The 25,875-nt window shown below is 38.7% G+C and overlaps 2 protein-coding genes across 3 annotated transcripts; both read left to right on the plus strand.

Annotated features, from left to right (window-relative positions):
• LOC122059281 (dof zinc finger protein DOF1.4) lies at positions 1–1,766 on the plus strand. Of its 2 annotated transcripts, none has more exons than XM_042621990.1 (2): positions 1–158; positions 320–1,766. In XM_042621990.1, the coding sequence occupies exons 1-2, from the start codon at positions 102–104 to the stop codon at positions 1,037–1,039; spliced, it is 777 nt and encodes a 258-aa protein (XP_042477924.1). In that variant the 5' UTR covers positions 1–101; the 3' UTR covers positions 1,040–1,766. The 2 variants fall into 2 exon arrangements, with proteins under 2 accessions (XP_042477924.1, XP_042477923.1); XM_042621989.1 differs by having other exon boundaries at positions 31–158; positions 317–1,766.
• Positions 1,767–23,693: 21,927 nt separating this feature from the next.
• On the plus strand, positions 23,694–25,396 carry LOC122059367 (UDP-glycosyltransferase 90A1-like). Its single transcript, XM_042622103.1, is given in 2 exon segments — positions 23,694–23,907; positions 23,909–25,396. Coding segments are annotated over 2 exon segments (1,389 nt in total). The 5' UTR covers positions 23,694–23,832; the 3' UTR covers positions 25,223–25,396.
• The last annotated feature ends 479 nt before the right edge of the window (positions 25,397–25,875 follow it).

Below are 25,875 nucleotides of genomic sequence, written 5' to 3' on the forward strand. Positions count from 1 at the left end.
TATCCTCTTTATTCCACTCATTCTACAAGGACTGATCACGTCGCCACCTACCATTTGTCCGTTTACTCTCCGTTTCAACGATCCCTTTGAAAGGGGACGAAATGTTTAGTCATTGTGAGAAGATGATCATCTCTCCTTCCCCTAACGAATGGCCACAGGTTCCTCTCTCTCTCTCTCTCTCTCTCTCTCTCTCTCTCTCTCTCTCTCTCTCTACGTCTCAATTATTATGGAGCATCATAACATGACTCTTTTGTTTCTTAGCTCTTGTATGAGAATATTGATGTGTAATCTTCCTTTTTGGTTATTTTTGGTGCAGCAGAAGATAGATGAGACGGGGTTGATAGCTTCAAGAGGTGGTAGGGTAATGGAGAAACCAGTAGGGCAAGAAGAACAAGCACTGAAATGTCCTCGTTGTGACTCCTCAAACACTAAATTTTGTTACTACAACAACTACAGCTTATCCCAACCCAGACACTTCTGTAAGGCCTGTAAGCGTTATTGGACTAGAGGTGGAACTCTTCGTAATGTACCGGTCGGTGGCGGCTACCGCAAGAACAAGAGGGTTAAGAGGTCTTCATCCAATGAAGTTTCTTCTTCTCCAACTCAATCCCCTTCTCCTCTATTATATGGCGTATCTGGTATGAGTGCTCCTCTCTCAGACATTAATAACCTCCATTTTCCAAGCTTCCAAGATGTGGTTTATACAAGTCCTCTTGTTTCAAGCTATTCTCTACTTGGATCTTCTTCTTCTCCTTCAACGGCTTCTTTGATTGCTTCTAGCCTTCATCAACAGCAAAAGCTTATGCAGCTGGGTGGGATTAAAGATAGGACACCTGGTAATAATTATTTTCAGGCCTTGTTACCCTTTGAGGATCTCCAAATGGAAATGAAGTTAGAAGCAGGGGAAAACAACCGAATCTCATGCCAGAATCCAATTGGAACGGCGACCGCCGATCCGTCTCTCTACTGGAATACCACTAGTGTCGGAGCTTGGGCTGATCTCAACAACTTCGGATCTTCAGTCACCTCTTTAATTTGAGCTACCAAAATTAAGACCAATCTTAGTTTCTTGTTTCTTTTTCAACATTTGGGTCTTTGTTTTTAGTTAGGTTTTTGTTGGATATTGGTGGCCAGAGTGTGTGTGTGTTTGTGTTGGGGGGGGGGGTTGAAAGGGGATACTGAAACAAGAAATTTAGCATCAGAGGTTCTATTGGGAGAAGAACGGATCGGAGTGATCATGTCAGTAGCAAACACCACAACCTGTTGTTTTCCTTTTTAGGTTTTCAATGGTTGAAGGGAAACAGTTTGCTCTGAGAGGAACCTCGGATCATCTTTCTCTCATGGTCTACCAGCATCATCATCATCAGCAGCAGCAGTAGCAAAGTTTGAGCACACTGTTCATGAAGGGTACTTTTTAATTAGCAAAGGATTCATGAGATGAGCAGTTCAAGAATGCATTTATTGGAGAAGTATTTTGGTCTTCTTTGAATGCATATATGCATCTCATGCTTTCTTTTCCAATGTTTGTATGTTTAGGTGGTGGTGTATTGTTGTTACATTTTGCAGTCCTATAAAAAAGAAAGATCAGATAAGGGAACTCATAATTTCTTTTCCTTTTTTTTTTCCCCTGAAATATTGTTTTGATTTAGGGGAGGGGTTGGGTATAGTAACATAAAAGAGAGGGAGATTTCTTATTGCAATGTTGTTGTCTGGTTTCTGTGGTCACAGTCATTGTTATCCTTATATTTTATTTTAGATTTTTCTTATGGGGTGTGTGCGGTGGAATAGTATTAATTTTTTTTTGGTGGAATAGTATTAATGAATTTGTAGGCAAGGTACTGTGGAGTTGAACTTAATGCTGATCACTCCACAGACTAGGGGTGTCAACCGGTCGGGCCGGTTCGGTTTCGGTCGGGCTTAATCGGGCTTGAAGACTTTCAAAGGCTACACCGTGTCCGCCCATTTAACTAATCGGACTTAGTTATTGAGGGCATGGTACACTTTATATTCGGTCGGTCGGTCTCGGGTTATAATCGGGCCACCTTAATCGGGCTTTAGTCGGGCCTTAACCGGACTACGGACATGTTTAATGTTAAACGGGCTTAACCGGTTTTTAAACGGGCCCTCTTTAAAATGTGTTATTATATTCCGGCCCACTCATGCAAGCCCAAAAAAATGACAATAAATCAATAAATGATACCAAATATAACCATTATTTAAAATGTGAACATGTCTTTACTTTTTAGTTTTTATTCTTTAATTTGGGGGGTAAAATAGGTATTCTACAATCATTAAAGGGTCGGGCCAAGTCGGTGCACAATAGGCCGGTCTCGGTCGGGCGTTATTCGGTCGGTCTCGGTCGGGCGCCTGACGGTTCAAGTAGCAAAACCGAGACCGACCATTTTTAAACGAGCCGGGCTCAAGCCCGACACGTTTAATAAACGGTTCAGGCCGGGCCGGTCTATAAACGGTCGGTCCCGGTCGGTTTAGCCGGTTCGGGCCACAAATTGACACCCCTACCACAGACCACGTATGAGAGGTATATTGCAGCTCACAATAGGGATATATATGCTATTTAAGTTTAAACTTTAAATTGCCAGCTTAAGCAATTGTTAAGGGTAATTTTGTAACTTTGGCAGCACTAAAGCAATTTTTTCCCCAGCTTTTACTTTTCTCTTTCTTTCTCAACGTGACTCTAGTTTTGAATCTACTGCCTAGCGCACTAGCTTGCATCTTCTATTCGAAGAGAGGATCGACTCCTATCACATTTTGTGGGTTGTATTTAGTATGTTCCATCTTCCCTCTATCATTCCCCCCACTTTCCTATTGTGCATGAGTCCTATTGTGCATGAGTAAAGTCTCCTTGGGCAATGCATTAGGAATATATATATATATATATATATTTTTTTTTTGAGTGTTGCAAAAGGAAGCCCTTTCTCAAGGAAACTTCATAATGAATGATGAGAAAAAAACCTCAGGAAGCAAAATTTTCTGGTCACTTCAAACCATTCAAGCAATAAAAGCGAAGTGGCCACCTTTGTCCAATTGGAAATTCATGGTTTGAAAACACTTCAATGAAGCCCCTTCTCCACTATTCGTTAAGTAAGAATTTTGGGTGCAAACCTCTGCTGTCGGAATGGAAAATAGATTGCAAATTCTCTGAAACATTCATTTTCAAGTTTTATGAAGAGGAAGATAAGATGCGTATTCTTGAAACGGTTCTATGGTTGTCACCCGTAAGCTTATTATTTTAAGACCCTGGGAGAAGTAAATGCTACTTTGGAGTGTGAACTTGTTTAGAAGATTAGGTGGCTAAAGATGATTTTAGTGTGCTTTCGGGTGCTGCTCAATCTAATCTGGCGGGCTGTAGATGGTGGTAAAATTGGCGCCCAGAATATTCCTTATTTTCAAAATCAAAATTTGAATATAATTGAAGCGAGTTATGGATCTCTACCAACTAAGACTGGGAGTAAATTCACTATTTTGGAAGGCTTTGAGGAGGAAGAGGTGGGAATGAATGAAGACGTTTTTGGATCTGTTGCATCCAGAAACCGTCTCATGCACTTCAGATGACCTGTAAAAGCAAATAGATAGGGAAGAGTGCCAAACTGTTCCGATGGGAGACTTTTTGATGCCTAAGTCAAATCTCTCTTGCAACATATACTCGGATTACAACTTTAAACGTATTCGACCCCTTTTTCGGAGCCTTACTTTGGTATTTATAGGTGATGGATGGATGGAAGCAATTTCAGAGAGTCCCTATTTGATAGGTGTTCTAATTATAGTAGGAAATAACTTATGAGAGTCCTATTAGGTAAGTGTTGCCTTGCTTCGTTAGGAATCCATGTTTGGACAGATCTCCTGCATATTGCCTTCGTGTGGGCATTGAGAGATAAAATTTGCTAAGTTGGCGAGGAGGTAATTTTGGAAGGGAGATTTTGTCCTGTGCTCGTTAGGGTACAACGGCAGGTTCCAAGCTCTAAAATCAGTATAATACCGATTAATGATGATCGTCCATATACCGGCCTCATGGGTTGGTATCTCAGAAGGGTAATCTAGGTCCGAGAACACGATCCGGTTCCATGTCCAGTCACCTCGATTATGCTGCCACATGTTGTCTCTTGATTGATGGTTGCAGCTTTTTGCCTCATTAGGGCCCCACTCCGTTAGACTAAGGACTACTGTTCGGTCTATCGGAGTTCGATTTGGCCTTAACTCATGGATAGATCGGTTACCCATGTTACTCGGATTGGCTTTGACATGACTTCCTGAGTACATTTAATGTGCCGCCAAGCTGCCAGGTGAGAATTTCACGCCAAGCGATGCGAGGCGCTAGAGTCATAATAACGCTCTAGGAATGGTAATTCTTGCGCCACATAGACCATAGGATTGGTTTAATCTCAGCCGTTGATTGCGATCCTTCCCTATCTAGAAATAAATGAAATAATCTTTTTCATTTTCGTCACTTTGTTGAGTTTTCTCTAGCTTCGGACTGATCTTGAGCTTCAGTGGTCACGACCCTCCACTTTGGTTTGGCAAACAATCTTCATTTCGGCCTTGTCAACAATAAGTTATCTTATTATATATGCCTTCTGAAAGTGACCTTGAGTACCACCCTCACCGGGCTAAACATGAAGTCACTCATATGAGAGAGGAGTCCAGTAGTAGCTCGAACAGTAGCGAAAAGATTAGTGATAATTTGTTACCATCCATTGAGTCCTCAGCCCCAAAATGGTCAACCCAAAAGTCCTCCGCCTTTGAGTCCTTGGGGTAGCATACTTCCCTTAACAAACCTAAGTCTCCCTTTGTGGAGTTTTAAAGTGAGAAACCTGTTGCTTTGAAGATGGTCTGCCCCCAAAGATTACGCTCCCAAGGGGTTGAGCTTAGAGCAGGCCGTGCCTATAAGTCCATCAGGTCAGGATTTTCCTCCCCCAAAAAAGAGGGAATGATTCGGTTGGGCTGCCACAGAAAAGCATGAAGATGGTGATAGCTCAGAGGGTTCGGCCACAACCGTCGATGCCTGTGCTGGTGTGCATTTAATCAAGAGTGCCATCACTAAGGAGCACCTTACATGGATCAAAAAATATAATGACGTGATGTCGTCCTCAGGGTTCTTATCAATATAAAGAGATGATTTGGCTCAGGAACCTGAGGTCTACTTTTATGAAGTTTGCTTCAGTGATGGACTTTGCCTTCCTGTCAAATAGTTTTTCAAGTTGGTGTTGGACCTCAAGATTTTTTCGATCCAGTTGATGCCGAGCTCTTGGAGGGTGCTTGGATTCTATGTATTTTACATATAGTTGAATGCTCGGTTTGGCCTTCATTTATTTTTATTTTTATTTCAATTAAATAAGACGAATAGGTGGACTACTTCACCCGTTGGGAGATTAGTGCTCCCTTTAATAAGAAGTTCAAGTTTTTTTGAGGAGATGCCCTCATCGGAGAAGAAGGAGAAAAGCAAATACTTCTTCGCCACTGTTCCTGATCACCATTTTTGGAGCTGATGGTCGGACATTAATCAAGCTGAGGTGAATTGTGACCTTGACCTTGATTCTGAAACTAGGCGCATGGCTAGAGAGTTCCTTGAGGGAAAGGTTGTAGATGTTAGAGATTTGCAATTTGAGCCCTTCTTGTAAAAGTGGGAGATCTCGAGTGAGAATCACTATTTGGCTCGGTTTCGAATATTGCCTCTTTTTTATGTTCTAACTTCTGAGCCTTTGCATTTACTTTGTAGTGAATCCCTCAATCTGGCTCACCTTGTTGCTATGAACGAGGTCAAGAAGAAAGTACTCTTGCAGAAGAAGCCGATGCCCACCTCTAAAGAACCTCCCAAAGGGACCCCTAAGAAGAAGGGGCCCGAGCACAAGTGGAAGAGAGAGGATGAGCACAGAGACTCTCCTCGACCCCCTTCAGTGACGAGGACCTAGGGGGCTAGCCATCATGACTGAAGTAAGAGCGTCGCAATTGATAAAGAGTAGGAGAGCCTACCTATTGTGGAGAAGCCTTCCACTCCTTTCTGGAACTTGACCACCCTGGATTAGTCTTTCAAGGATAATGCCATGGCCCGAGAACAAACTTGTAGGTCTCAGCTTCCAACCAACTTGGGTGACCTATGGGCAATGGATGCAATTGCCTTTGTTGTCCACATGCATAGGAAGATGGCCGAGGTAATTCTAGGTCTCCCCATGTTTTATTCTCTCTATTTTTTTTTTAGCTGAGCAATCTGCTTTTTATTTATTTGTATGCAGGTCCATCTCTGGGCTTCTAGTGCCACATTCTTTTTTGAGAAGGTGCATTTCAAATGGACAAGATCCGACTTGAGTAGGATCACGTTCAAGTTGAATTCCAAAAGGCCACGAGCCGTGCTAATGTCTCACCCCACCTTCACTTACTTGAAGGCCGGTGACTTGGACACGATCTCATATCCAAGAATCCAACCAGGATCACCGTTGCAGTACTTTAAGATCACAAACATATGAAATGAGCTAAAATTCATAATTAATTAATAAGCAGTAAGGATAGCACAACTAGTGATCTTCTACTGATACATATTGTTCTTACACAAAAGGAATGTTTAATTCCTGTCATGATATATTACACGTATCTATCCACAGAAATATATTAGTTATTTACACACAAAAAATGAAGTCAAAATCAAGAATTACTCTGATCATCATTAGAGTGCCACATATATAGGCACAGTCGTCACAAACATAGCCTTGCTCATGCTCCATAAGCTCCTCTTCCCACAACTCGATGTCTCCACAATGGTATTGGACGGATTAGCTTAATTAACATCTAAAAACACACAACAAATGGGGTGAACTTCCATGAAGCCCAGTGAAGGGTGGGGCATGCAAGCAAGCACAACCAAATATGTTGCAATAATATAAACAACAAGATTAAATGAATGCCAACATGATCCAAATTATTATCACACAGAATTAGCATCAAAACTAAGTCCAGATGGGGTCTTAGTGCTACAGCAACATATGTAGTATCCCTAATCCAAGAATTCACGATCAATCACTAGGCGATACAAGCTAGTTATGAATCAAGAGCATATTGGTCCCTACATGAGTTTTTTGGTACTCGGTAAGCCCCTATTAATAACCCCTAGTAACCACGACACCGGAATTACCATTGACCATGTCGGGCATATTCGCCTTTGACAACAATCACTCATACTGCAGATGTTGTATTTCAGAATTGGGTTATCGAACCTACCACGAAAGGGATTAGCCAATACCTTTCACTCTATTGGGAAGGGATTGTAGCTGTTGAGTTTGTTATTCTAGCCATGGGCAATGTAATCATATCATAATAGTAAAAACAATCATGATTGGGAATACGGTACTGAAAACACCCTTGGCCTCATCGCACTCCACACAACCATAGCCACATACTATCCATATCCCACACACATTGTCTGTATGCATACTGTCCACATCTTGTACTCCAACCATGAACTCAACTCACACACTCTATGTGACACTTTGGTCCGACCTCACCTTTTTTTTTTCTTACTGTTTAGGGAATGAGCTAGAGGTGACAGACACCTCTGATGGATGTTTGGCTCTGATGGAATGCTTGGAAGCCAATGATGATCCAAACTGCTAGTGCACCTCCTGTCAGCAACACTGGAAAACATTTTAAGACCAATGGCAAAAAAGATAAAGACCCTAGCAAGTTGACCTATGGAGGCTCAACATTGGAAATGGATCAGAAGTACTGAGCTATACAACAGCCCACTGACGGGTCCAACCGGCTGGCCAATGGTGTTAAACTGAGCAAAATCTGACCCTTTTCCTCTATGGGCCCCACAACCCTATAACTCAGCCTCTCACTTTTACCTAGTGTATTGGGGTCCAATGCTGATGGTATACTAGTTTTCAAATTAGCAATTGGTGGGATCCTCCACCATGAGATATTAAGGATTAACCTAAAATTGAATTCTATAGTGTTCAGGCAAACAGACCCTAAGATCCATTTGGATGAACTATATAAATCAGTTTTCAGTCACTGTTCACTCATTTATGAACTGTTAAACTGCTGGAGCAACAAGGAGAAGAAGAAGAAGAAGAAAGGAAGAGAAGGAAAAGTGAGAAGGGAATTTCTTGTTGAACTGCTGCACCTTGGAAGATTGCTACACTTGCCTGCACCTAGGTGAGTGATTTTACCATTTTTAATTCTGTGAATTTTTTTGTCTTGGTAGTAGCATGTTAGAAGGGGTTTTCGTGTGTAAATGGCTAGGTGTATTGAGTTCTTCAGCTAGGATTCAACACCTTGTAGGTGAATTCCAAGTTTCAGAGTGGGTTGTAGACCTTGGGGATTTTTCCATACAAGCTTAATTCTATGTAATTGAGGTTGAGAATGAGGTATACATGCAACAAATTTCAAATTTTGGTGCATGTATATGCTGTTGTTGTGTTTCCTTAGTTAATTGAGAAGATTTTGCTTAATTTCTTCTCTGTAGGATATGGTTCTTCCCCAATTGAACTCAATTAGAGCTGAAGCAAGGTGAGATCATGATCCTTGCAGCCTATCAGCTCCATATGAGTGGAAAATTGAATGGGAAAACCCCAATTGGATAAAGTGAATATGTGGGTTGTTAATATTAGAGCTCAATTGAGCTAATTGTTTCATATGGGATATGATCCATATGTGATTCTCTTCTATGGAGTTGAACCCAAAACTAGTCAATACCATTGTACCGATGAGAGCTTAGAGCCTTTTTTCTTTTCCTTGACATACTATATGATTAACCACAAAGCACAACCATGATTGATTGGATAACCGGGGAAGCGCGATCGATTGGACGATCAAGAAAGCATAGCCACGATGATTGATTGGACGACTAGGAAAGACCACATGATTGGATGACCAAGAAAGCAAACATGATTGATTGATCTAGGACAACCCCAACCATGGTTGATTGACCATGATGCTATTAGATAGGCTCTGCCGAAGGCCAATGAGTTTAATTGAGGTTGTACTCTAATTAATAATAATTTTCTAAAGCTTATTCAACCTCAGTTAGGTGGAAATGGTGTAGGGTAGTGCTTAATTCTCAGTATAGCAACTCCAAGTTGCTTAAATTCCAGAAAATTTTGGGAATTCGTTGGGTTGAGGTATAACTCTTTGAATTGGAATGTTGGGGTGTAATATGATCCTAGAAGCATAAGATAACACCCCCATGCTGCCTTGGGTAATCGCTCTCAGCCTTGTGCATAGACAAGGCTCTAAGTATTCAATTGACAGAATGATAGAACTGAAAAATTCTACAGACAGGCACCGGTGGGTGCCAGCGGCCGGTTGGTGGCCTTGTTGCCTACCTGCCAGTGGAGCATTTGCAACCCCAAGTTGGTTCTGCCTTTGTTGTTGGTACCTTGCACTCTTGTGGGACATGTTACATACCTCCTACATGTTTTTTATCCTATGAGGGTGGAGTATCTTGAGGTGCTTTGAGGTTTAGAAATAGTCTAAAACATAAGTTACTAAAATATAGTTCGGGTTCAGCAATGATCTTATGTATATCTAGGATTGACTATTATATTTATTAATATCATAATGTATGTTATTATTAGAACTTAAATCACCAAGGAGGATACAAAGATTAATTTTGGGAATTTATCATACTCGTAGTTCGGGTTATAAGGCGAGTGGATGTTGCCTTTAGTTTATGGAGTGTTTATGCTTTCTTTTTAATATTTTGCATGAAGCATATGTGTTGAATGCTTAATATATCTTGTCGTATTGTTGTTCCTTGTGAATGTGATATATTTTGGACTATGGTATGCTATGTGGACTGTGGAAGTGAGAAAGGTAAGATGAGACATGGGTGGGTTGAAGGGTGAGTTCCGACATCGTGGGCCCGATGTATGTGATCTTTGTATATGCTAGATGGTGAATGGACAACATCATTTAGAAATGCATATGGGTTAGGTATCACAACTCGAATGCTACAACCCCTTGTCAGTAGGGGTGATGTACTAACTAATCCCATGTAGTGGTTTTCTGATCGGCAATGCTCTTCCGGGGAACGACAAACTGTACCTAGTGGAGGATTGCAACATGGTATGATATATTGTATTCGTGGCTGCTGGGGTTACTAATTTAGGGGTTAGCCAGGGGATCGAGGTGCTTTTTAGGACTGGCTAACTCCTGCCTGCAACTAGCTTGTGTCCCTGGAGCCCAACGTACTGGGGAGGGGATACAACCTACGTTGTGCATCACTAAAATCACATTCATAGACTTAGTAATGGAATAGGAAGTAATGTAGCCAAATGGACTAATAAACATCATATTAAGGTGTGGAGCGTGCATTGTATCATTTGTACTGTGTTTGCTTGCCTACCCCCACCCCTCACTAAGCTTGTGAAGTTCACCCCATTCATTATTTTTTAGATGGAGAGATTATAGAGTTCTAAGTACTAGTGTTGATGGTTCGGGAGATGTTCCAGACTTATGGTCAGTTGTTCCAGATGCAGAGGCCGAGCATGGACCTGACTGTAGGTGTGATGACTTTGCCTTTGGAGGTTTGAGTTACTAAGTTTTCTTTTGGAGTTAATATTTGTTATATATTTATTCCGCTGCTATGTATTATATTGTGATAGATATGTAAGAATTGTGGAGATGGATGTGTACTTCACTTTTGAGTTGTTTATATTTATGTCAGTACCATGTAGCCATCACCAGTTGACTTATGTGATCTTGTTATATATATGATTTAGTTATCTTGTTATTGTGAGAAATCAACCCACAACTTTGTGATCCTGGTGTGTCAGGCTGACCGAATACGGTAAGGTGTCTAGTGCCGCATACTGTTGCCTTAAATGAGACAGGGTGTAACACTCTGTCCACACCACACACACACACACTCTATCCAAACACAATCTACATTCCACAGGTACAATAGAATTTAACAAAATAAGATATGCACAATGACATGAGCATACATGAAATAAAATTAAATTAAACATTCTTCAAATAAACACTACACCCACTCACCTCACGTCTCTATGAGCTATGTACTATCGATGACCTCGCATCGTGTAGTCTCACCGCTTGACAGTTCTATTCATCGGAAACAAAAAGGGGTTTTAAGTCAGAGCTATGTATACTCCTAATTCACTTTTATGGTGTTGACCGCACCCCCATCCCATGTTTTGCCCATTTTAGGTAGGTTTACATGTTAGGGTTAGTGGTCTAGGGTTAAATTTCATGCATGCAACACATGCACACACTAATTAGCTTAGGAATGATGTAATTAGTCGCTTAGGTTACATAGATTTTAGAGGTTTGGTCATTTTTCCTAAATTTTGGGTTTAGGTTACTCAATTTGGGGAAAAGTGATTAGGGTTTTCATGCATTAGGTCATTTCCCTCAATTTAGGGTTTAGGTTATCCAAGTTGGAAAATTCAGTTGGGGGTTTTCATAGGTTGGGCTCCAATTTGATTTATGAATATTTTCCCTAATCTAGGGTCCCTACACCAAATCCCCCAATTAATTAGTTAATTAAGAAGGTATGTTATTGGGATTTGGTGGTTATCCCAATTTAACTTGAGTAGGGAAAACTAGGGTGTGTGTGTGTGTGTGTGAGAGAGAGAGAGAGAGAGAGAGAAAGGGAGAGGATGCACTCACTTTTGATCTAGTGTGGGTGAGTGGAGATAGCCCCCTTCCCTTGCTCCAACTCTCCTTCTCCTACTTGCCATCTCTTTTTCTCTCCTTCTTCTTCTTCTTCTTTCTCCCTTATCTTCTTCTTTTGACTTTACCAATGGTTGTGAAATGAATGAGCTAATAGCTCTTTATATAGTAACTTAAGTTTACTAAGGCTTGTTTGGGAAGTAAATGGGTTTTCCTAATTACTCTTTATATGGTAACTTAAGTTTATTGAGGCTTGTTTGAAAAATAAATGGGTTTTTTCTAATAACTCTTTATATGATAACTTAAGCTCACCGAAGCCTGTTTGGGAAATAAATGGGTTTTCTCCCATTACTGAGTTAATTCCCCAATCGAAACTAGTGGGCCCGTTTCGGGGCGATCTAACCCATTAATCCATCCATTTGTAAGTTGTACCTGCTATTGGAGGTGGTTCGAGGAGCAAGGGTGCATGGGCCCAAGCCCTACAACCAATTAACTTATTTTGTCACACTACTACCGGTGTGGGTCAACTATCCTGATTTAGTTGAAAAAACTTCACCTCACTGCATCGATGGTCTCTGGGGCTTGTATAGGTGTGTGGGTCAGACTTTAGTACATGTCCCTACTTGGGTTCTATTAATTCTTCTCAGTGGTAGAAGACTTACATTGAATTCTTCAGGGGTTTGTAACTCTTCTAGTTGTCCCGATATGAGTAACACTTGCAAGTAGGGTCATTCCTTCCCTCGTGGAAGAAAACTATTGCTACCTAATAATCACTGGTACTGGCATCCTCCTGTGGTTCACCTCCTGTAGTGTTCAGCCTAGCTTGATCTTAAATGAATTGGAGGGTTTGGGTCAACATCTGTCTCATATTTACCAGCTGCTCTATATGGTTAGTATACGAAAAGTAAAGCAAGCATGCTAAATAATAGAAAATAATGATGAAGCTAGCCCTAATGTTCATCTCATAATAGCATATTTGAAATCGAACATGGGGTTGGGGGTCATTGTATGCAAATGAGACTAATTATGCATGCAATGTATTGAAAAGTTGAATAAAAATATGATGTAACATACAAGTGCATTGGAAAAGAAATAAAAACAGTGAGAATGTAAATTTTTTAAGGAGAAAATTTTTGTAAAAAAGAAAAACTTGAGAAAACACATTTAGCAGGCCTACAATCTAAAATTCCATTGAAGAGAAATCCTAGTTTTTGCTTTGGTTGGCAAGGGAGAAAATATGAAAGAAATAGTAGATAAAATTGAAAAATTATGAAATTTGTACAGTAGCTAGATAACAGCCTAATCTAAAATGTTGAAAAAGGAAGTTTTGTAAAAAATCCTATGAAAGGTAATGTAACTGATAACATTTCACTGCTGCCCTACTAGAGGGCAGCAACAAGTTGTGTTCAGTAAAAGTGCGATAAATGAAAATGCAAAACTCAGAATGAAAATTGTAAAAAAAAAAATAAGTGAAAGAGGACTTACCCTTCTATAACTTTTGTGAAGAGTGTTCTTTGTTTGAAAGGGTGTATGCTTATGTGTAATCAGTGAAAGCTCAAACTAGTGCAAAGTACAACAGTAGTTCTTTATGATTCCAGTGCCCGAATCTTGATAGCTTGAACACTTGTTAGGTACATGAGATATATATATATATATATGTGTGTGTGTGTTGTATCTCCAAAATGTGCGAGGGGTCATATATTTATATTTGAGAGGCTCATCAAGAAAGGTATAAGATTGCTTCCATGTAGCGGTATGATCTCCTTCATTGCATAGAGAGAGATTTGGTCTATTTATGAGAAGTGTGTATTCCCACAAGGTGTGAGCATTAACACATTTGTCGCAAGTATTTTCTAGATCCTTTTAGATGTGCTAGGGTCTTATATTAAGTCTAGATACATCCCTTGGGTGTCAAGGTACGAGATTGGGTTGTGATTTGACCAAAGATTGATAGAATCGCTATAAAATCGTAAGACCCCACAAAATTTTCACTCTGGCTAACATAGTTGGTTATTAGACCATGTCGTCCAATGTGCAAATAGTGTCATCAAAATGCATCCAGTGTCGTCTCTGAGTCAATATAACTTTGGCTCGATTTGACTTAGGGGGTTTGATCCAATTGGGCTTTTGACTCAATTTGGAAGCAGTCTATGGTATGTTGGGTAGTCTTGGTCAATTCTATGTAAGTCAAAACCATCAACCATTTGTTTTGAAAATATTTTTGTTCACTTTCAACCATCCTATGCCAAAACGGAAGCAAAACTATATTGCCTTAGGTGAGGATGTAGCCTCAACTGTAACTACATGAACCATCCACGTCTCATGAGATTCCCATCTTATCATTGCATAGCCCTTACAAAGGGTGACAAAATGTGATGTCTACACTATGGACAATCAAATGAGTGCTATCAAAATAGAAGAATCCAAATCGGGAAGGGTTAGGATCCCATTGGGATTCCACCTAGCATGCATGTGTTAGTTAAATATCATATTCCCAATACAATATTTACTAATATGTTCACTTTCAAGTAGGTATAACCAATAATACCCAATTTACTTTCTCCACAAAACAATATGACATTGTACACTATACGGCGTGTGCTAAATTACTATCAAGAGCTCAATAGAAATGCCATTATAAAGATTTTGTAACTCTAATTTGGAACAAGAAAATATTTTCTTCAAATTCTTGTGCAAATAATGTTAATAAATTATATATATTTTGATATATTATACCAAAATGCCATTGGATTCGGATTTATGTGCAATCTATTACATACATTATCTCTTTCCTTGATATTCTCCCAATTAGAACACTGAATTCAATGTTGAGCATTTCTTTTGAATATGGCCAAACACTGTGAATATATAGTCAAGGAGAACTGATCATTGGTCCATGAAAACTCACAATGTGTGATCGTACTAATAAGGACCCCTCAAGTCACATTACTGATGAGAATTTCGTTGCAATTAAACTGACAATTCCCACATGAGAAATTCTCAAATGATCTAGTTCAATGTTCATATAACATTGCACCCCAAGGTGATGGGATGTGAGTGATTTGTAAGGCTTGCAAAAACTCTTTTCGTAAGTATAACCTTCTCTTGGAAGCCACATTACCTATGACCCCATCAAGAGAACACCGTCTCTATTAACAAATGACTCATGTCAATAAGAGTTGAGTTTGTGATAGATCGTTATGTATCAAGACCTTCCTTGAAACAGAATCTTCGACGATGGGCTCAGAAAAAAATCAATTAAATTCAGTTTTATTCAAATTAAACGGGGTTGATTACATAAATCCTATTTTTTCTAATTTTTTCAATTCAATGCAATACACGAATCCATAATCTTAAGTTATCATGTCTTTCCTCACCACTTCTCCTCTGGTTATTTTGAGTCTACCTTTGATTCTTTTAATTTCTTCAATTTGAAATAAATCATTTCTCCCTACTTGGACAGTCAAAAATGCCTCTACTACATGAGTCCATGCCACTTCAAAAGAGTTTCTCTCCACTTACCATAAATATGGACAACTTTCAGATTTGATCTAATTTCTTCATATTTTTTTCTTTTTTAATTTTACCCTTTCTTATTTAATCATTCATCTACCACAATATTATCATTTTAGTTGCATAAAGTTTGTTTACATATTTTTCTTCACCATCTAACATTCAGCCTCATACGTCACTAGCCAATAGAACCAAAAAAAACCATGGAAAAATTACATGATTACCCACTTTTGGGTTTCCCTTTATAATTACCCACAAAAAGTTTTGGTTAACAAAAATACCCAAAATTGGGTTTGGGTTTACAAAACTACCCACCCAAAGTTTCAGTTAACAAAAATACCCAAAATCAGGTTTGGGTTTACAAAACTACCCAAAATAGTGAGTCTTCATCTTCCACATATAATCATGTATTTTTTTATTACTGAAACTTTGTGTGGGTAGTTTTATAAACCCAAACTCAATTTTGGGTATTTTTGTTAACTTAAACTTTAAGTGGGTAATTTTTTAGAGAAAAACCTAATTTTGGGTATTTTTGTTAACTGAAACTTTTGGTGAGTAATTTTGTAAAGGAAAACCCATAAGTGAGTAATCAAGTAATTTTCCCAAAAACCATTTACTATCTTCATCTTGTGGGTTGGTTTCGGCGGTCTACAGTGATCCCAAAATTTCAACCGTCCGATATCAGGTGTGAACATCACTGGTGAAACCCCTTACTGTATATGTTGCCACGTCACAAATAGATGCTTGAGTTTTAGCAACATTGGAGTTGCCTACTCAGCATCCACGTGGGAATAGAATATTCGTGGAATCACCTAAAAAATCAATGTTGACGTATAGGTCATGCCTTACGTCAACGACTTTGTTTGATGCACATTACGATGGAGCCTGGGGACGTGGCAGAAGGTTAACCATCTAAGGTGGGATTAGTAGGACCCACAATAAGAAGAGATACAAAATAGTGGAAGATTAGATTATATTCCCTTCCCGCACACATGTATGTAATGCCAACTTTCTTGGCGCATTCTACCAGAAAAAACCTTTCTTGGCGCAAAAATTGGCCACGCTCGCGAGTCTGGCCTAGGCCAATTGGCCAAAATTGGGAGAAGGCGGAAGGCCAGAATCTTACCAAATCTGAAAACCATCGTAGTGTCCGCCTAGCTCATAAGTGTTTCTGAGCCAGCGGAGTAATCTACCCTTCACAAAAGACTAATCTTTATGATGGGATTTGGTTGAATGCTTTATTTTTTATGTAAAGATCAACTTGTTTTACCCAAAAAGTAAGTAACAACACATCTTATGAAAAAAAATTGAGGTGCAGGAGAATAGTTTTATATATAAGAGTGGCAAAAGATTGAGAGAGGTTTCTCTCTCATGTAGGTAAAGATGGTGTGAGATAGAGTGGAATAGTTAGGAACCTAACCCCACACCTTATAGATGGCATGACATGAGATATGGTGATTTTGAGGAGAGGATTCGAACTTTAACGAGATCATTACATGTAAAGAGGAGAGAGGAGATACTAAGGTATCCTCACTTGGCACTTCAGAAAATCCTTTCTGAACTTTAGAAAAGGATATTTATTATACAATAATTTAAGAAGGGTCGGCTGATTTCAAATATCTAACCTACGTTTTGTTTTTTATTTTTAGACAGGATGCCTCCATTGTGCAGAGATGCCTCCATTGTAAATACGATATAGTTTTTTTTTTTTTTCTTCAAAACTAATATTCCCATACTCTAGTTTTCATTTCTCATGATTAGTAGATCAACACAGATGACATCCCATGGCTTAAAAATTCAAAAATGAAAATTGTATTATAAATGAGGTTTAAAAACCTAAGATTGAATATGGGGATTGGTAAGTCGGATCAAAACCTAATCAAATTGAAAACAAAAGGCAAAAGTTTTCTATTACGATCCCATATCAGTCATAAAGGGGGTGAATCCCACATCGGTTTTGAAAGAGATATAATATGGCTTGATATAGTCTTGGTTTCCTCACCTTGTAAGCCAATTTATAGAGTTGAGTTCTCCTAAGGTTTGTATCTTTGGTATCAAAGCAGATAATCATTGTTCCTAGTGCCAGAGTGGAACCTCTAGGAGAGGATTACATTCCAATAGTCAAAGACCTTGGAACAGAGTAGACCTGCTTAAAAAGTGCTACCTAATCCAGACTGGGCCGTCGTGGATGTCAGTTTGAAAGTGTGGTGGTATAATACAATTCCATACCAGTCATATGGGGGACAGATTCCATATTAATTTTAAAAGAAATTTGATGTGGGTTGATATGATTTTATGTTTCCTCACCTTGTAAACTACTTTATGGGATTGAGTTCTCCCTAGGTTCATATCATTTTCGCATATCTTTGATTTTTATAGATTTTTTTATTCAAAAATTTTATACATCTTAATACTAAAGGTAAGCTTCATTGATATATATATATATTTTTTTTCATTTTATTAGAAAAGGGGGGGGGGGGCTTAGTCAGTTCTCTACATAGAATTTTGTTTTGGCTGTTTGAATGGACAAATGTTACATCTTATTTATTTACTTGTGGTTAATCCCTCTAGCCTCTTCTTGTTGCATTCTTTGCCATAATGTATCCATGGATAGTGGAATCAATAGTCGAACAAATACCATACATGATTGTGTATACCGGTAATATTTATGGTACCTAATATTTGGGTGGACTACAATGTTGTACTCTACATTAAGAATACGAGATTGCACTGTAAATTGAACCAACAAAAGTGGCAAATCATGGGGGACACTAATAATAGGGATTTCATTTCATTTCCATAAACTTATGAGTGTAATTTTTATGTTGAATTATCTCTTGCACAAACCCTATTTATCATATACACTAAATGGGTAATTATTATTGTAGGATCAAAATCTCAAACAATATATAATTCATAAATCCAATAGATCACCATAGATGTATTAAGAACACCAAGAATGAGAGACATAATCTATATACAATAAAGAGTATCTTGTTTGAGATCCATAAACAAGTGAAAATCCAATTAATATAAGCCCAAAATAAGTAGTATTCTAATATTCTCCCACTATATTAATTGCTATCAATTTTAAAAATTGTTTTTGTTCTTATTAAAAAATCTCAGATTAATCATCACCTTGATGCGTGCACTGCTAAAAATGGTGTAGAAACATCTCTCAAAGTCAATCCCATTTCATAGAGTCTTAGACACTGAATCATGACGGTAACTGCATCTTGTTAGCTACATAGGACCTTTCATAGTCACAGAGCTCTCATGTTTCAACAAACGGAATTCTCGAAGTGACAAAACAAAGTATTGAAAAATTAAAAGATATCTAAGTGATTGGAATAATAGGGTTCAAGCACTTGAAATTGGGACCTGAATCGGTAGGTATTGATTCATTTACGTTCTGGATTGACCTAAATCAGTAAAGGAAACTCTAAAATTGACCGTAAGTAACCTTAAAATCTTATTTCGTACCTTCAGGATCGATTGGAATCGGGATAGCCTCGCTAGCCAAAATTGTGCTTATCCGATCGGATTTGATTTCTCAAAATCCTTGAGTAACAATAATAACTAGATCTGCATTGATATACATAGGGATGCATGCTATAATACATGGGTGGGAATTTTATTGAACTAAGCTATAATCGATATATGGATAATCTAAGTCATATCCTCTCTATCCAATACTAAGAATAACCACATCACCTTCCATATGTGGTGCATAAGCACGTAAACTAGTTATTCTCCCTATACCTTTGGGATTTCTGCCTTAATTATTTCCTAAACCTTGTATCGTAGATGCACTAGCTAAGAAAGCATTGTCTATCATGTATAGGACAGAAAGACCGCATTCCATTCCTTGATTTTTTTTTTCCTAACTACGGGTATCTAGGCCTTCGGCCTGACTAGTTCCATAGGCCCATACTAACCCTACAACCACATGGACTGGGTCATACCGGGGTTAAATGAGAACCATTTAACTTTCACTGAAAGCAGTGAAGAGCACTAATTAAACACCCCTGTGTGAGTGGCCCAAGGTGTGCCTATTGAGAGTCGAACTTAGGGCGTCCGAGTTTACGGCTTGTACCAAGTTCGTTGCTCACCAACTGCACTACCCCCTTGGGTTGAAATTTAGAGAATGTTATAAACTGTATACATGGTTTTTATCATCAGTTGATTGCTTTTCTACTAATAGAAAATAATTTGAAGTTCTCAACCCATTGTTCAACCTATTTACACATAATATAAAGGGTGTTTCTTGATGTCTCTAAAAGTGGTGAAGTGAGGAATTGTAACTTTTATTTATTTATTTTTTCATGTAAAACCTTCCTTTGATTAACCCTTGTTTTACAATTTTATTTTCAAAATTATCAAAGATTTTTTTTTTTTTTTTTTTTTTTTTTTTGTCAAAATAAAAAAACCTCAGAATAGGGAAAATCTTCTTGTAATCAAGGCTCATAAAAAAAATAAAAAGGTCAAAATCTTTTTTTTTTTTTTAAGTGTTAATCCATTCATTTCACGTAGTACTGCGTTAAAATAATTTTCAAATTTGTTTTAAAACCTTTTTTTACCACTATATTAAATTATGTATTAAATAAATTTTAGAAATAAGACAAGAAGAAATTAAAAAGAGGTTACAACTTTTTAGTTCAACAATTTGGTGACAACAAAATTTGAAATGAGTTGCCATCATATCATTAATAATTTAGGTTCAATTCAAGTAAGTAATCCATCTATCTAAATTTGATGCCCCAATTAACCAACATCCATCATTTTTACTCACTACACCATTATCCATTGCTTCCCTCTCCTTCATTATCCTATCAATCCCTTAAAAGCACTGATGCTTCTTGGCAAGGTCCACTTCAATGAAGGCAAAGTGGTTGCACGTGATTTCGAATTGAAATCTATGAATCTAAACATGGAATTGCAAAGTATGATGGTATTTGCTCGAGTGGATGTTACAAGGGAATACTGAAATAGCCATTGTTTGTCCCTACTGACCTGATGATCATAAAAAGATGTATAGAGAGAGAGAGAGAGACTCTCGTTTCTTTTGATTTTATTGAGCACGAAAATTTGAAATTTATGTGGGATATTTTACAATCATTTCACGTGTCAAATTTGTCAAGGTATTTTTCAGGTAAATGCATAAGCCTTGCTAAAATTTTCGTTCATAAAAAAATTTTAAATTACAAAAGAAAGAGTGAAAATCTATTTTTACGATAAAATTTGTTTTATCAGTTATTTTATGCTGGAACAAATTTTTTTTTTTTTTTTGTTAAATCAAACAGAACCATTCACACTTTTAAAAATAACATAGCTGCCTGGTCGCGTGGCTCCTACGCCCAGACATAAGGGCACATGAATTTACCATCCCACTTCTTGAGAAATAAAAATCTCATTAATGTTTGTGCCCCGCTTGCAATCTCATAAGCCAGCCATCTTAGTAGTGCAGGGGTCATGCAATTAGGGGGCGATCTCTTGACCATATATTACTAGGGATTCGATAGGGTTGGACACGTAGCTAACGTTCTTAGAGCGATCACCCAATGCAGAGGTTGGGATGGGAGGAGCAATGGAAATTTGGAATCATTTTCCAAAGAGCTGGAGAGAGAGAAATAGACTAGCATCCCAGCAGCGTGCCAACCTTTTTCCCATTATACTAAAACCTAAAAAAAATTAACGTACAACTTCTATTTTATCCACAGCCTTTTTCCTCTAACCCTTATGTTATCTTCTCCACTCTCCACCGTAGCCACCATACACTGCACAATGTACTCTGGACTGAGTTTTCCTATTGCTACAATCAAGGGACTGAGGCCTTTGGATGGTGCCCATGAGTTATATGGGGAACAATTGTGGTATTATTAACCATTCGTAAATAGAGGGAGCGGAAATTGACAGCCATTGATTTTTGTTCGGTTCCTTCATGGCATGGTGCAAGAAAAATTTCTCCTAATAAATTTATTCGCTTAAAAACAATGTTAATATTCAATTAAAAAAAAAAAAAAGAGATTAAACCCCATTCATTCATCCTGTTTTTTCTTAAACCAATTTTTTTTTTAATAAAAAGAAATTAGAAGTCGATTAAAGGGAAAATATATTTTGTGGCCTAAAACCATTACTAATGCCAGTACTTGCTTTTCAAATAATCAGCACTTACATTTTAAACAATTCTATCATCTAACATATTTCCAACCATTCCCCCGCATCCACAATCATAATGCTAATTGGAATTTTATTTATTGTGTGCAGGCTTGTTAGACTTGCGGTTTAAAAATAAATTACATCTATATTTGTCATGTGGCAATGAGATTATGCGAAAATATATACCCTAATATTTCTTCTCACGTTGTTTCAATCAAATGGAGTTTTCTAAGTGGAAAAATAAAGTATTAAAATATTAAAAGAGATCTAATAGTGGTTGGAATAGTAGGGTTCAAGAGCTTGAAATTGGGACCTAAATCTGTCGGCAAAAACAACTCTAAATTGACCATAAGTAACCTTAAAATCTTATTTTGTACCTTCGGGATCGATTGAAATCGGGGTAGCCACAGCTGATTCGATCCAAATCAGCCAATATTGTTCTTAGCCGACCCGATTTATCAAATCCTTGAGTAACAATAGATAACTAGATATGAATTGCTATACACAGGAGATGCATGATATAATACATTGATGGGCATTTTACTCAACTAAGATATAAATTTTGATATATGATAATCTAAGCCATATCCTCTCTATCCAATAGTAAGAATAACCACAACACCTTCTATGTGGTGCGTAAGCAAGTAAACTAGGTATTCTTCCTATACCTTGGGGATTTCTGCCTTAATTATTTCATATGGCTTGTGCCGCAGATGCCCTGACTAGGAAAGTATTATCTGTCCTGTATAGGACAAAATGACGGAATTCCGTTCCTTGACTTACTAGACTTTATATGTCGGAAGCTCTAGATTGTGCGCATGGTTTTCATCATTAGTCAATGGCTTTCCAACTAAAAAAAAAAAATCTGAATTTTGAACGCATTGTTCCAACTAGATACATATAATACTTTCTTATTTTTGGTAGAAAGGGACTATTTACACATAATATATTAAGGGTACTTCTTGTTGTCTCTAGAGTGGTGAAGTGAGAAATTGTGAGCCTTTTATTTTATTTTCATGCAAAACCTTCCTTTGATTGATTCTTGTTTTGCATTTTTATTTTCAAAATTATCTAAGATAGAGGTAAAATATATTTATATATATATATATATATATATTTTTTTTGTAAATAAAAAATACTTTCAAAATAGAGAAAATTTTGTTGTAATCAAGGTTGATAAAAATAAATAAAAAAATAAAAACAACCATCCTTTTTTCTCAGCACATCATCTTCCATGGATTCCCTCTCCTCTATTATCCCCGCAATCCTTTAAAAGCATTGATGTTGCTTGACAAGTCGTCCACTGCACTGAAGGCAAAGTGGTTGTACCTGATTCCGAATTGAAATCTACTAATCTAAACATGGAATTGCAAAGTATGATGGCATTTGCTCAAGTAGATATTACAAAGAATGGTTAAGTAGCTTGTTTGTCCTTGCCGACTTGATAACCATATGAAGCCAGTGGACGAGAGAGAGAGAGGCTTTTGTTTTTTTGATTTTATTGAGCAAGAAAATTTGAAATTTATATGGGCTTTTTTACAATCATTTCAAGTGTAAAATTTGTGAGTGTGTTTCCAGTAAATGTATAGGTCTTGCTAAAATTTTCCTTCATGAAAATTTTTCAAATCACAAAATAAATGATGAAAATCAAATTTTATGATAAAATTTGTTTTACCAGTTATTTGATTATGCTGAAACAAATAGAGCAATTATTATTATTATTATTATTATTATTATTATTATTATTATTATTATTATTATTATTATTATTAATTTTTTATTTTTTTTAGAAACAAATAGAACCATTCACACTTCTTGAAAGGAATATAGTTGCCTGGTCGCGTAGCTCCTATGCTCAAACATAGGGGCATATGAATTTACTATTTCACCCCGTGATAAATAAAAAATCCTATTAGTGTTGGTATCCCTGTACATAATCTCATTGGTCCCTCAATATTGTAGGGACTCTGCCACCAAAGAACGATCTCTTGACTATATACTATACTAGAAAGAGGGTTAAGTACGTGGCTATCGGCTCATCCAGTGCGAGGGTTAGAATGAGAGGCACATTTGAGTCATTTTCTCAAGAGGAGTGACAGATTAGCACCCCAAGAGCGTGCCAACCTTGTTTTTTTCCATTATACTGAAAGCTCAAAAATTTCCTTACCAAAAAAGAAAAAAAACTCAAAAAGATATTAAAGTTACAACCTCTCTCAAATCCAACCCTTGTGTGTCTTGTGTTATCTCCTCGGCTCTCCGTCCACCACACAAAGTATTCTAGAACACATGAGTCGTGTCAAATTGCCAAACCTCAACCTGTCAGAGACACGGAAGGTGCGTAAACCGGCGTAAGGACGATATGTTATAATCCTATTGTTGTTCGTAATACAGCTTTAGTGGGATACCTGAGCATGTGAGCATGGATTAGCTTTAGCAGAGTATATATAGCAACACAGAGCAGCAGAAGCCAGAAAGGGAAGGGGAACTAGAGAAACCAAGAAGAAGAGGAAGAAGATGTCTTCTAATTCATCTTTGCATATTGTGATCTTCCCTTTCATGTCGAAAGGCCACACCATACCGATGCTTCACCCTTACACGCCTCCTCCTCCTCCGTCGCGGCATCACCATCACCATCGTCACCACCCAGGCAAATTCTCCCTTCATCCGTCAATCTCTGTACGATACTCAACCTCCTGTCAATGTCATCGAACTAGCTTTCCCAGCCAACATCCCTCAACTCCCACCAGGTGTCGAGAGCACCGACCGTCTACCTTCAATGTCTCTCTTCGTCCCCTTAGCTAACGCCACCAAGCTGATGCAACCCGATTTCGAAAGAGTCCTCAAGAGCCTCTCTGCTTCTGGTGGTATCAGCTTCATAATCTCCGACGGCTTCTTTGGTTGGACTCAGCAATCAGCAGAGAAGTTTGGCATCCCAAGGCTAGTCTTCTCCGGCATGAATAACTACACCATGACTATTTGCGGAGTCCTAGCTGGGGATCGTTCCCATTTGAGACTCGGCCCGGACGAGCCTTTCACAGTGCCTGGCTTCCCATGGGTCAATCTCACCATGAATGATTTTGACCCAACCTTCAATGACCCAGAACTGAAGGGTCCGCATATGGAGTTCATAATGGAAGTGGCCACAGCGACGTCCAAAAGCCAGGGCATCGTCGTGAATAGCTTCTACGAATTGGAGCCCACTTACTTGGATTACTGGAACCGTGAGTTCGTCCCTAAGGCCTGGTGTGTTGGACCCCTCTGCTTGGCCGAGCCACCGAAGGTTGACCGGGATCAGAAACCCGAATGGATCAAATGGCTCGACCAGAAATCGGCCGAGGGTCGGTCTGTTCTATATGTGGCGTTTGGTTCTCAGGCGGAGATCTCGCCGGAGCAGCTACGAGAGATGGCGGATGGGCTGGAGCAGTCGGAGGTGTGCTTTCTATGGGTGGTGAGATCGAAGGTGGAAGGGTTGGAAGAGAGGGTGAAGGAGAGAGGATTGGTGGTGAGGGAGTGGGTAGACCAGGTGGAGATACTCCGGCATGAGAGCGTGAATGGGTTCATGAGCCACTGCGGTTGGAACTCGGCGATGGAGAGTATATGCGCGTCGGTTCCGATCTTGGCTTGGCCCATGATGGCGGAGCAACCGTTCAACGCTCGAATGGTGGCGGAGGAGCTGGGTGTGGGACTGAGGATCGTGGCAAGTAACGGGTCGGTTCGTGGGTTTGTGAGTTCGGAGATAGTGGAGAAGATGGTGAGAGAGTTGATGGAGGGAGAGGAGGGAAAGAAGGCGAGGAGGAAGGTGAAGGATATTGGAAAGGCTGCTAGGAAGGCCATGGAAGGTGGATCGTCGTGGCGCACGTTAGACCAGCTCATTGACGAGACTTGTAGGAAGAAGGATCCATGAGATTTCCTAGTGTTGTATTATCGAGTGTGGATTAGGTTCAGCTGAAATCCACCACTTGGTTAATTGTTTAGTCGATTTTTATCCGGATTACATTTGTGAGGATCCGTCCGTACAACAATGGTTCTCGTACAAAAATCATTCGGTTTATTGGATTCCTGCCCTTTTATTTGTGTGGAACATGGGTTAAAATATTGCTATTGGTTCCAAATTTTTAAAACTCAGGAGCGATCATGGGATCGGTCAAAACCGATATTGTGATGAACTTCTCTTTCATCGTTGCCGATACACGGGAAAGGATATCTTATTGGTGGTCCCGGGCAGCTAGACCAACTTCACTGCTGAAACTTCATCCTTTTGGTTTTCTTTGTTCTGGTTTCCCTTCACCTGCTTCTTCTTGGAAGTTTTCATAGACAAAGCCCTTTCTTCCACAATTATAAAAGGGAATTTATTCAAAGATCCTTCAAAATAAAATCTCATCAGGTTGGACTTAGGAGAGAGAACCGTGAAACTCGTTGTGGGAACCGACAGGGTTGAGGGTTTCCCTGGACCTATCCTTTCCTTGGCTTTACGAAAGGAGCAGTACTTTGGTCCAAAACTATCTAATCACGAGTTAGAGTTCATATCAGGTTGCGGTCTATGGAAGAGTTTAGGCT

This window comes from Macadamia integrifolia, chromosome 13 (assembly GCF_013358625.1).
Source record: "Macadamia integrifolia cultivar HAES 741 chromosome 13, SCU_Mint_v3, whole genome shotgun sequence".
NCBI lineage: Eukaryota > Viridiplantae > Streptophyta > Magnoliopsida > Proteales > Proteaceae > Macadamia > Macadamia integrifolia.